We start from the raw sequence: 13,086 nt of genomic DNA on the forward strand, positions 1-13,086 counted from the left end.
GGTAGCTATTTGATCATTAAGAATAATTTTTGAAAATAGAAAATTATGTGATATTTGGTATATAACTAGGAAGAAGTTTAAAGAATTGGATGACGGCAATAACAAAATTCCTTCCATTTATGTCTACTCATATATGTGGACAAGGTTTCTCAGAGCTGATTGATGTTGAATCTGTCTCATTCTAGTAATAACTAATATTCATTCACAGATACTTAAGCTAATTGAAAAAAATTTTAAGTCCCATTCGTGTCAATAAGATATGCAATTCTGGGCTGCCTGGGTGGCTCAGTTGGTTGGGCATCTGATTTCGGCTCAGGTCATGATCTCACACTCCATGAGTTCAAGCCCTGCATCAAGCCCTGTGCTGACAGCTCAGAGCCCCTCCCCTCCTCATGTTCTGTCTCTCTCTCTCTCCTTTAAAAGTAAATAAACATTAACAAAAATTTTTTTAAAAAGATATGCAATTCCAATAAAATTTTTTCTTTCTTTTTTTTTTTAAGTTTATTTATTTTGAGAGAGAGAATCACAGGCAGGCTCTACATTGTCAGCACAGCGCCCCACATGAGACTTGAATTCACGAACCATGAGATCATGACCTGAGCCAATATCAAGAGTTGGTCCCTCAACTGACTGAGCTACCCAGGCACCCTAAATTTTATTTTTTCTTAATAATTATTTATCATAATTATATTAATGTTATTTTAATCAATTGTATAATAGTAATAATGGTAACAATATCTCAATCCAGAAGAAATGTTTTTAACACTCAGGTGGTTTTTTAAATGAAATTATATGTATCAGTATATATAGTACAAAGGTGTGATATGTGATCAATAAAAGACTTCAAGAGGGGTGCCTGGGTGGCTCCATTAGTTAAGCATCTGACTTCAGCTCAGGTCATGATCTCACAGTTCATGAGTTTGAGCCCCGCGTCGGGCTCTATGCTGACAGCTCAGAGCCTGGAGCCTGCTTTGGATTCTGTGTCTCCCTCCCTCTCTCTCTGCCCCTTCTTCCCTCTCTCTCTCTCTCTCAAAAATAAACAAACATTAAAAACATTTTTTAAATAAATAAAACACTTCAGGATTTCTGGTACTGGGCCAAAATAGAGTAATCCCACTACAGCCTATCTTTGTCAATGATTACAACTAAAAACTCTGGACAAAATACATAGAGCAACTATTTAAGGACACTTAAAACATAGTAGCAGATAGATTGAGGAGGGGAACCAAAGCTGAAGAAAAAAAACATACAGTTTCCCACATTTTCCTCTTTTTTCTCTTTGTTTTGACTCAAAGACAGCCACATAACTGTACATAACTGTACATAACTGTACAGTTGATACAGGTATCAAAAACCCCTAGAGAAATCCTACATTTCTGGTCAGAAGAGCAGGAAAGGGGTTCCTATAAGCAAGAGAGTATGGAGCAATCCTCCTTGTTGTTGTTTTTTTCTTTTGCCTTACCCCAAGGACAACCCCAGTCACAGAGCTGTATTGTGGTGGCAGTGGCACAGGCATTTAAAATCCCAGTGAGAAACCTTTCAGTCCAGAGGAACTAAGATAAAGTGAACCTGTGATCTGAAAGTGTGTGTGTGTGTGTGTGTGTGTGTGTGTGTGTGTGTGTGTGTTGTGTGTAGGGAATCCCCCTTATGTTTTTCTTTCTTTTCTCTCATTGCTTTGCCCCAATGTTGGTCCCAATCATGCAGAATTGTGTAACAGCTAAACCTCCAAGACAAAGCTCATTTTTCTAGTCAGAGAACTAAAGAAGGGGACTGTGATAGCTGGAGAGTGTGGGGAAAATCTAAATATGGGAGAGGTGGAAAAGAGACTCCCTTATTTCTGATTAATAAAAGTGATAAACCTCTGGCAATACTGACAAGAAAAATGAGAGAAGACACAAATTATCATTAACAGGAATGAAAGAGGGGAAACATTACTACAGACTCCACAGACATCAAAAAGATAATGACAATACTGCAAGCAAGTCCCATAAATCAAATTACCAAGAGAAATAGACCAATTCTTTGAAGGACACAAAGAACGAAAACTCACATAAGAAGAAATAGATAACCTGCATAATTATATATTTATTAAAGACATTGAATTTGTAAAAATCCTCCAACAAAGAAAATTTCAGTCTAACAAACATTTAAGGAAGAAGTAATACCAGTAAATAGAAGGGAATACTTTCCAACTTATATTAGGAATCCTGTATTACTCTGATTTCCCAAACCAGAGAAAGAGTACAAGAAATTAAAGCAACAGATCAGTATCATTAATGAACATAGATGAAACAATCTTCCACAAAACATTAGCAAATGGAACCTAGTAGGAGTTATCCTGGGAATGCAAGGCTGGCTCAACACTCAAAAATCAACCAATGTAACTCATCATTTCAACAGACTAAGGAAGAAAAGCTATATGATCATCTCAATAGGTGCAGAAAAATCATTTAACAATTCAACATTTATTTATGATTTTAAAAAAAACTCTCAGCAAACTATGGATAAAAGGAACTTTCTCCTGAAAGAGAATGTCTACAAAACATTGCAGCTAATATACATAATAGGAAAGACTGAATGCTTCTTCCTTATATCTGAAGAAGGCAAGGATGTCTGCTCTTATTCACATTAAACATTTTATTGGAAATTATAACCAGTGCAATAAAGCAAGAATAAGAAAAGACATATAGATTTGAAAAGAAAGAATAAAACTATCTCTGTTCTCAGACAACATGATTGTCTATGTAGACATCAAGGAATCTACAAAAAAGCTCCTAGAACTAATAAGTAAGTTTAGTAAAGTCACAGATTATTAGGTTAATATTAAAAATCAAGTGTATTTTTATATTCTAGGAATGAACAATTAGAATTTAAAATTTTTAAAACTACTGGAGCACCTGGGTGGCTCAGTTGGTTAAGCGTCCAACTTTGGCTCAGGTCATGATCTCATGAGTTTGAGCCCTGCATCGGGCTCTGTGCTAACAGCTCAGAGCCCAGAGCTTGCTTCAGATTCTGTGTCTCCCTCTTTCTCTCTCTCTCTACCCCTCCTCCGCTCCAGCTCTGTCTCTCTCTGTCTCAAAAAATAAATATGAAAAAAAAAATAAAAAATTTTAAAGTACCATTCAAAACAATAAATAAAAATTAAAAAATAAAAAAGTAAACACTTACAATAGTACCCCAAAAATATAATCTCTAGGTATAAGTCTAACAAAATATGAGCAGGATCTATATACTGAAAGCTACAAAACACTGATGGAAGAAATTAAAGTCTAAATAAATAGGGAGATATGCTATGTGAGAATATTAGAACATTTTGTATTGTTATGATATTGATTCTCTCCAAATTGAACTATGGATTCAATGTGATCACAGTCAAAATTTCAGCCTGGTTTTTTAGATATATATGGGCAAGCTTAATATAAAATTTTATATGAACAGGCAAAGGAATTAGAATAACCCAAGCAATTTTGTAGAAGAGCAAAGTTGGAGGGCTGCTACTACCAGATTTTTTATAAAATGTTTCTTTATTTTGAGAAAGAAAGTGCCTGCTCATGTAGGCAGAGGGTGAGGGAGATAGAGAATTCCAAGCAGGCTCCATGTTCAGCACAAAGCCTGATGCAGAGCTGGATCTCACAACTATGAGATCATGACTGTGAGATCATGACCTGAGCCAATATCAAGAGTCAGACACTTAACCAACTAAGCCACCCAAGCACCCCTGCTACTATCAGATTTTAAGATTTAGTATAAAGTTATACAATCAAGATAGCATACTATTGGTGAAAGACATATGCATCCATGGAACGGGATCGAGATCTGAAAGAGACCCACACAAAACCCACAACTGATTTTTGACAAATGTGCAGAGTCAACTCAACAGAGAAAGACAGTATTTTCTAGCAGTAGTGATGGAACAACTAGATATCCATAGGCAAACAATAAGAAAACAAAAACAAAAGGCACTTTGACCGATACTTCATATACTTTATACAAAAACTAGCCCAAAAGAAGTGGACAGAAATTAAAGTTACAACCAAAAAACTTATGGAAGAAAAATGTAAGAAAATATTTGTGGCCTTGGGTTAAGCAAAGAGTTATTAGATATAATACCAACAGCAAAATTCACAAAAGAAAAAAATGATAAATTGATCTTCGTTAATATTAACCTCTGCTCTATAAAGAAAGGGATCTGGTTAAGAGAATGAATGACAGGCTGCAGACTGGGAGAAATATTTGCAAATCACATATCCAACAAAGGACTTTAATCCAAAATATGTAGGGAATTTACAAGACACAACAAAACCTTATGACAAAAGAGCCAAGAATATGCAGTAGGTAAAGGATAGTCTTCAGTAAATGGTGTTGGGCAGGACACCTGGATGGCTCAGTCGGTTAAGTGTCTGACTTCAGCTGAGGTCATGGTCTCATGGTTCATGTGTTCGAGCCAAGTTGGGCTCTATGCTGACAGCTCAGAGCCTGGAGCCTGCTTCACGTTCTGTGTCTCCCTCTCTCTGCACCTCCCCCGCCTGTGCTCTGTCTCTCTCTCTGTCTCTCTCTCCTTCTCTCTCAAAAATAAACAAACCTTAAAAATAAGAAAATGGTATTGAAAAACTGGACATTCACATTCAAAAGAGTAAAGCTGGACCACTGTCTTTTACCATATACAATTATCAACTCCAAATGGATTAAAGACTTGAACATAAAACCTAAAATCATAAACTTCCTAGAAGAAAACATAGGGAGTAAACTCCTAGACATCAGTCTTAGAGATGATTTTTTTGAATTTGACACCAAAGCAAAAGCAACAGAAGCAAAGATAAACAAGTGGCACTACATCAAACTAAAAACTTTCTGAATAGCAAAGGAAAGCATCAATGAGATGAAAAGGTAACCTACAGAATATGAAAAACTATTTGTAAATCACATATTTGATAAAAGGTTAATATCCAAAATATATATTAAAAAAAAACTCAGACAACTCAAAAGAAAACAAACAATCCAATTAAAAACTCAGCAGAGGATCTGAATAGACATTTTTCCAAAAAGGACATACAGATGGCTAACAGAAATATGAAAAGGTGCTCAGCATCACTAATCAACAAGGAAATGCAGATTAAAACCACAATGAGACATCACCTCACACCTGTTAGAATGGCTGTCCTCGAAAAGATAAGAGGTGCACCTGAGGGGCTCAGTTGGATGAGCATCTGACTCTTGATTTTGACTCAGATCATGATCTCACAGTTTGTGAAATCGAGCCTCCCTTGTTGGGCTCCATGTTGACAGCTCAGAGCCTGCTTGAGATTCTCTCTGTTCCTCTCTCTTCTCCTCCCCACTCATGCTCTCTCTCTCTCTGAAAAAAAACAAGTAAACATTTATAAATAAATAAATAAATAAATAAATAAATAAATAAATAAAAATAAAGATAAGAGATATTAAGTGCTAGGAAGGATGTGGAGAAAGGGAACCCTTGTGTACATGTTGGGAATGCAGCTACAATGGAAAACAGTATGGAGTCTCCTCAAGAAAATAAAAATAGAATAACCAAATAATCCAGCAATTTCACTCTGGGAATTTATGCAAAGAAAATGAAATCACTATCTTGAAAGATATCTGCACCCGCCATATTCACTGCAGCATTATTTATAGTAGCCAAAACATGGAAACAACCTAAGTGTCCATCGATGGATGAATGGATAAAGAAAATGTGAAATATGATATATGTGAAATATTGTTCAGCCATAAAAAAGAGGGAAATCCTGCCACTTGCAACAACATGGATGAACCTTGCAGGCATTATGCTAAGTGAAATAAGTCAGACAGAAAAAAGATTAATATTGTATGATTTCAGGGGCACCTGGGTGGCTCAGTTGGTTAAGCGTCTGACTTCAGCTCAGGTCATGATCTCATGGTTCATGGGTTCGAGCCCCTTATTGGGCTCTGTGCTGACAGTTCAGAGCCTGGACTATGCTTTGAATTCTGTGTATCTCTCTCTCTCTCTCTGCCCCTCCCCCACTCATGTGGGCCCACATGCGCACATGCGTGCACTCTCTCTCTCAAAAATAAATAAATATTTTTTAAAATATTGTATCGTTTCATTTATATGTGGAATCTAAAAACAAAAAAAAACCCAAATGCATAAAAACATTTTGATGGTTGCCACAGGCAGGGGGTGGGTGAAATGGATGAAGATGATCAAAAGACACAAACTTCCAGTATGAATCCTAGGGATGTAATGTACAGTATGGTGACTTTAGTTAATGTAACTGTATTATATATTAAAAAATTGCTAAAAAAGTAAGGCTAAATACATATGTGCAAAATTTTGTAGCTATGTGTGGTGGTGAATTAACTAAATTCTGGTAATCATTTTGCAATATATTCATCTATCAAATCATTATGTTGTACAACTAAAACTAATACAATGTTATATGTAAATTATAGTTCAGTAGAAAAAAAAAGAGGAAAAAAAGAGAACAAACAATGCAATACAAAGTACAAGATTGTGGGGCGCCTGGGTGGCTCAGTTGGTTAGGCATCCGACTTTGGCTCAGGTCATGATCTCATGGTTCGTGGGTTCAAGCCCCGCATCCAGCTCTGTGCTGACAGCTCAGAGCCCAGAGCCTGTTTCAGATTCTGTGTCTCCCTCTCTCTTTGCCCCTCCCCCACTCATGCTCTGGCTCCCTCTGTCTCAAAAATAAATCGAGCCTGGGTGGCTTAGTCGGTTGAGAGACTGACTTCGGCTCAGGTCATGATCTCATGGTTTGTGAGTCGAGCCCCACGTCGGGCTCTGTGCTGACAGCTCAGAGCCTGGAGCCTGCTTCTGATTCTGTGTCTCCCTCTCTCTCTGCCCCTCCCTCACTCATGCTCTGTCTCTCTCTGTCTCAGAAATAAATAAACATTAAAAAAAATTTTTTTTAATTAAAAAAAAACAAAGTACAAGATTCATAAATTAGTCTGCATTAAAACTAATGCTTCTGTTCATCAAAAGACACCATTAAAGAGGTGGATGCATTTGGTGAAAAGCTAATAGGAAAAGCTTATAATAGGAAACTTATAAAGTTATAAAACTTATAAAGTTATAATGAATGGATCCAGCTGACGAACTGGCCATGTAGCTAGATTTCATTAAATGCTTGTCATGGTCTTCTGTTTGCCCTCAACTCCATTCTGTCACCTTGAATGATAAAATTTCCCAGGATTCCTTGTGTGTAGCCACTTGACTGTTCCCAGACAGTTGAATGGGAGAAGTAGTAGCATCATTTCCAGGACTGGCCCATAAAACCTTTCAACAGATGTTACTTAATTTCCTTTGCCTGTCCAATGGCAAAGCTACAAGATAAAAGGGACAAGGGTCTCTTGGTCACTTTTTAATGGAAAGCTGACCCCAGAAGCCATCAGATGAAAAACACCCATGTAGGATTGTTGTGTGAATGAGAAGTAAACTTTTGCTGTATTTAGCCATTGAAATCTCTGGATGATTATTACAGCAGCTAGTCTACCCTACCACAACTCTGACAGTGGCTTTTTTACTGTGTTCTTTGGGGACCCTAAATCTTCTTAATGATGCCTTGAGGGATGTGGTAGAAACTTAGGGAGCCTACTTCAATCAGAACAGCCCTCCTTTTATATATTTAAGACATATAATGTATGACATAAGAACACACACATATGATACATAATGATGCACATGGTGAAGACTTCAAAAGGCACAAAGGGTTCTACAGTAAAAAAAAAGTCTTTATTTTTGAGGGAGAGAAAAAGAGAGAGAAAGAGAGAGAAGCAGGGGAGAGGAGCAGAGGGAGAGGGAGCGAATCTCAAGCAGGCTCCACACTCAGTGCAGAGCTGGACATGGGGCTCAATCCCATGACCGTGAGGTCATGACCTGAGCCAAAATCAAGAGTTGGACACTTAACTGACTGAACCACCCAGGCACATGCCCCACTATGCCCCCCCACCCCGCCCGCCCCTGCCTCACCTGCAAAATCTTTCACCTTTGTCTTCCAGTCTCCCATTTGCATGCCCTAGGAGCAAGTTCTGTTACCCATTTCCTGAGTTTAAGTGACGATTCATATACATATAAACAATATGTACTGGTTGTATGTTTAACCAATTCCTTCTTAATGGCAAATTAGTGTATTTCCAATCTTTTGCTGATATAAACCATGGCACAATAAATACTCTTGAATAAAAGTCATTTTACACATATGCAAGTATGTGTATCTATAAAAATGGATTTCTAGTATTAGAATTGCCAGATTAAGAGGTATATGCATTTTACATTTTAATTAACAGTGCCAAGTTGCTTTCCGTAGGGTTGTACTAACTTCCATTTTTACTATTACTGTACAACTGGGTCTGGCTCTGCACATTCTTTTCAATGCAGCATATGATCAAATTTTGGTTCCTTACTACCTTGATAATGTGAAAAACGGCATTTCATTGTAAATTAGTGAGTGTTTCTCTTTTCATGAGTGAGGTTTTATATCTTTCACATGTTTAAAGGCCACGTGCATTCCCTTTTCTGTGAACCGAACTCTTCATTTTCAACTGGCTATCAATCTTTTCCTTATTGATTGGTGTGAGTCCTTTAAATATTAAAGGAAATGGATCTACATTATATAATAGGGTTAAGATCTTTCAATAGATAAATTCAGCTGCTAAAACCAAAGTTTGAAAATCACCGCCTATGCTGCTTTTTAACATGGCCTTGCTAATAAAAACCTTCCCCTCATTCCCTTGGGAATCTTTGTTAGTTACAGTCCCATCCAGTACCACTTGCCCTGTGGTTGAAACTCTAGGACAGACTTTCTCAACTGTGGCACTGCTGATGTTTTGGCTGGAAAATTCTTTGTTAGGGACTGCCCTCTGCATTGCAGAATGTTGAGAAGTATGACTGGCCTCTATCTGCTGAATGTCTGTAGGGGATGTACCTTCCCTACGTCCCCCACTAAAAAATGTCTTCAGGGGCGCCTGGCTGGCTCGATTGGTTAGGTGTCTGACTCTTGATTTCTGCTCAGGTCATAATCTCATTGTTCATGCATCTGGCTGCATCTGGCTCTGCACTGGCAGTGAGAAGCCTGCTTGGGTTTCTCTCTCTCCATTTCTCTCTGCTCCTTCCCAGCTCATGCACACGTACTCACTCTCTCGCTCTCTCTTTTTCAAATAAATAAACAAGAAAAAAATGTCAAAAATCCTCTGGAGGGTAGGGGAGCAAAATTGCACCAGTTGAGAACCACTGGTCTAGGACTTTATACAGCTGGTGGAAGGCAGGCCACATTATCAGCCTATCTATTTGCTTTAGTTTGGACATCCCACACATCTCCCCAAATGGTGTTTGATAATATATAGAATACTAAGTTCTGTATGGAAGTACAACACTTGTATTATAAACTGATCAAAAAGACTAAATAATATACATGAAACCATAAAAGAATAGCATCTGCTAAACTTGTGGTTATACCTTGGAAATTTAAAAAGAAGTAGTTTAAGACAGGCAAGTCAGCTACCACTTAAGCCTCGCAGGGTTGGAGGGGCTTGAGGAGACCCCCAGAATCCAGATTCTAGCCCTCAGACTGTAGTTTCAAAAAATGGATCCTCTTTTCCTTTATGTATACATATGTGTATATATGTATATGTATGTATATATGTATATATATATATATACACATATATATATTCTCATTTTAATATATGAAATTTTAGCAAGAAACATTTATTGATGTGTCCCTAACCCTTGTATCTATGCCTACCTCCTCTATCAGGGATGTTAAAATGTTAACATTTTGACATTAACTTTTCATACTTTTTCCAAGTCTCTACAGCCATATCTGTATAGAGGTTTGTATATACGTATTTAGGGGTCTTATTTTTTTTTTTTTTTTTTTTTTTAAGTAGCCTCCATGCCCAGCACAGAGCCCAAAATGGAGCTTGAACTCATGACCCTAAGATCAAGACTTGAGCTGAGATCAAGAGTCAGATGTTTTACTGACTGAGCTACCCTGGCACCCCCTATAGGGATTTTAAAAATAATAAAAAAGTGGGCATTTGTTAAATAATAGAAAAGGTCATAGTATACACATTTTTGTGCAACTTGCTTTGTCACAGTGCATCATGAACATTTTTTGAGATCAGTTATAGATCATTTTAATGGTTGAATAATATGCCATAGTAAGTGTATACCATAATTTGATCAACAGGTTTCCTACTGAAGACATCTGGATTGTTTCTTTTTTTTTCTTTTCCTGCAACATCAATACCATAATAAACATTCTTGCATTCATGGCCTTACATATTCATACTTCTATTTTGTTAAGATAAATGGAATTTTGGATTGAAAGGTATGTATATATTTATAGTTTTAATAAATATTCCAGATTACTTTCCAACACTATAATAGCAATGTATGAGAGTATTAGTTCCCCCATATCCTGGTAAGCAACAGATGGCAATAATAAAATTTGTTTTGTGTTTACCTATGTAAGAAATGAAAAATGGGTACCTCATTGTTTTATTTGCATATCTGTGACTACTAATAAATTTGAGCATATTTTAAATTTTTATGTAGTCAAATATGCATTTCATTTTTTAATTTAATTTTTTTATTTAAGTTAATTTTTTTGGTGGAGCATATGGGGAAATACAGATTTTATATGGCTCCTGTCCTGGGGTGCCTGGGTGGCTCAGTTGGTGAAGCATCTGACTTTTGATTTTGGCTCAGGTCATGATCTCACAGTTTGTGAGTTCAAGCCCCGAATCGGGTTCTGTGCTGACAGTGCACAGTGTGCTTGGGATTCTCTGTGTCCCTCTCCTCCTCACCCCCAGACCCCCCAAAAAATAAAGTTTTAAGACAAACAAACAAATAAATAAATGGCTCCTGTCCTAGTTAAGTTCTTTCTTCATACAGAATTATATGATATTCCTATTGTATTTTTTAATTTAGATACTTGGCCCACTTAGAATTTATTTTTTTTTCTACTTTGAGGTAGGAATCTATATTTTTCCACATTAGTAACTAGTTTTGTCAATACCATTTTTTTTAGAATACAAAGAGTTGGTACTAACTCCTCTAATAAATTGTAGTCATATGAGACTGATATTAAAGCTATAAAGTCAGTTTATTTGTTTATATAAATAGAACTGCAAAGTCAGCCAGAATATAAATGTTGACTCTTCAAACATTGTCTCCTCAGTGGGAAATTCTATATGGAAACCAAATTACTGTTGAAGGCTGCTTAGGGGACTTAGTACTAAAAAGCAACTAAAAAATCTTAGTGACTAGTATCAGAAGTCTATGACAGGCTTTGATATAGTAAAAAATATTTTGTCTTTCTCCTCAGTTCCTGACACAGAACTCTGTAAAACCTTGGAATTTCCTGAGTGATAGGAGTGTTTTTTGGTTATTCATAATGAGCCCCTTTCCATCACTTCTGAGTTCATGCTAATGATGTAGTTCTTGAGTTGGGACCCTCAGATAGCCTCAAGATGGGGCTGGTCACCAGAAAGATAAAGTGATTAGAGGGTGGGAACTTTCAGCCCACTCTAGACCTCCAAATACAGGGGCTGGGGTGTGCTGGAGATTGAGCTCTATAAAAACTCTTGAAGGGATGCCCATGTGGCTCACTCGGATAAGCATCCAACTCTTGATTTGGGCTCAGGTCATGATCTCAGGTCGTGGTTTGTGGGTTTGATCCCTGAGTCAGGTTCTGCTCTGACAGAGTGGAGCATGCTTGGGATTCTCTCTCTCTCTCTCTCTCTCTGCCCCTCCTCACCTTCTCAAAATAAGTAAATAAACTTAAAAAAAAAAAACCAACTCTTAAACAATAGAGAGATCTTCCAAATTGGTGAGCACACCCACATCCTGAGAGGGTGGTGCATCAACTCCATAGGGACAGAAGCTACTATGCTCAGGACCTTTCTGCACCCTGCCCTCAGTACCTCTTTCTTTATCTGGCTCTTCATTTGTATCCTTTGTAAGGATACAGAAGATATGTTTACTTTGTAAATGTAAGTAATGTGTCTTCCTGACTTCTGTGAGCCATTCTAGGAAATGATTGAATTTTAGGAGGGTATCATGGGAACACCCATTTTATAGTTAGTCAGAAGTACAGGAGTTCTAGGACTTGTGACTGGCATCTGAACTAGGGGCAGTCCTGTAAGACTGAGCCCTTAAGCTGTAAGGTCTTTACTAACTCTGGGTAGTTAGTGTCAGGATTGAGTTGAATTATTGAACACCCATTTGGTGTCTGAAGAATCAGAGAACTGAAAAACACCTCATAGGTCAGTACACCTATGTTCATCTTGTCAAACAAGGTATCACCAATCTCATGTCATGTTTCACAGACTTTCTCACCTGAACTGTGCTGGGGACAAACTGAATTTCTTCCCTTGCTTCTTGGCTTTTTTCTTTTCTTTTTTAGACCCACACTGCCCATCATCCTTCATTCAATATTCTTTTCCTATGTGGAAATATTAATTTACATTCTTCATTTATTCTTTCATTCAATAAATATATGTGCCAGTTACTCTAATAAAAAGCTGATGATGGGGCACTTGGGTGGCTCAGTAGGTTGAGCGTCTGACTTCAGTTCTGTTCATGATCTCACTGTTTGTAGAGTTCAAGCCCTATGTCAGGCTCTGTGCTGACAGCTCAGAGCCTGAAGCCTGCTTCGGATTCTGTGTCTCCCTCTCTCTCTGCCCCTTCTCCTCTCTCTCTCTCTCTATTTCTCTCAAAAATAAACATTTAAAAAAAATTTTTAAAAAGGTAATGATACAGAGCTGAACCAGATGGACAAAATTCCTGCTCAAGTTGGGGGAGACCATCAATAAAACATAGAGAAAAATAAACTAACAAATAAATAGGGGATAATGTATTGAATAAGGAATAGAGAAGATTGTTTTAGGGAAGGAGGCACAGGCAAAAAAGTATGACAAATATATGGCAGACATGTATGTGTTTAAGTGCTTTCAGAGTTATTTTCTACATATATAAGCAAATACATATATATGGTCTCCCTTCCACATTCTCCTTCTATTTTTTCACAAATAGCATTATATTATACACACTGTTCTACATCGTACACTGTG

General features: G+C 37.3%; 1 protein-coding gene across 7 annotated transcripts in view; it reads left to right on the forward strand.

The window, feature by feature from the left end:
• SIRT1 (sirtuin 1) overlaps nt 1–13,086 on the forward strand; it is a 64,960-nt gene that overhangs the window by 21,838 nt on the left and 30,036 nt on the right. For 4 of the 7 annotated variants that reach the window (XM_045437584.1, XM_045437583.1, XM_045437582.1 and 1 more), the window contains exon 3: nt 10,200–10,340. The exons of the other annotated variants lie outside the window; for them this stretch is intronic. In XM_045437584.1, the coding sequence (XP_045293540.1) occupies nt 10,321–10,340 (20 nt within the window). In that variant the 5' untranslated portion in view covers nt 10,200–10,320. The remainder of the gene's footprint in view (nt 1–10,199; nt 10,341–13,086) is intronic. 7 annotated transcript variants of the gene reach the window in all.

This window comes from Leopardus geoffroyi, chromosome D2 (genome assembly GCF_018350155.1).
Source record: "Leopardus geoffroyi isolate Oge1 chromosome D2, O.geoffroyi_Oge1_pat1.0, whole genome shotgun sequence".
NCBI classification, from domain to species: Eukaryota; Metazoa; Chordata; class Mammalia; order Carnivora; family Felidae; genus Leopardus; species Leopardus geoffroyi.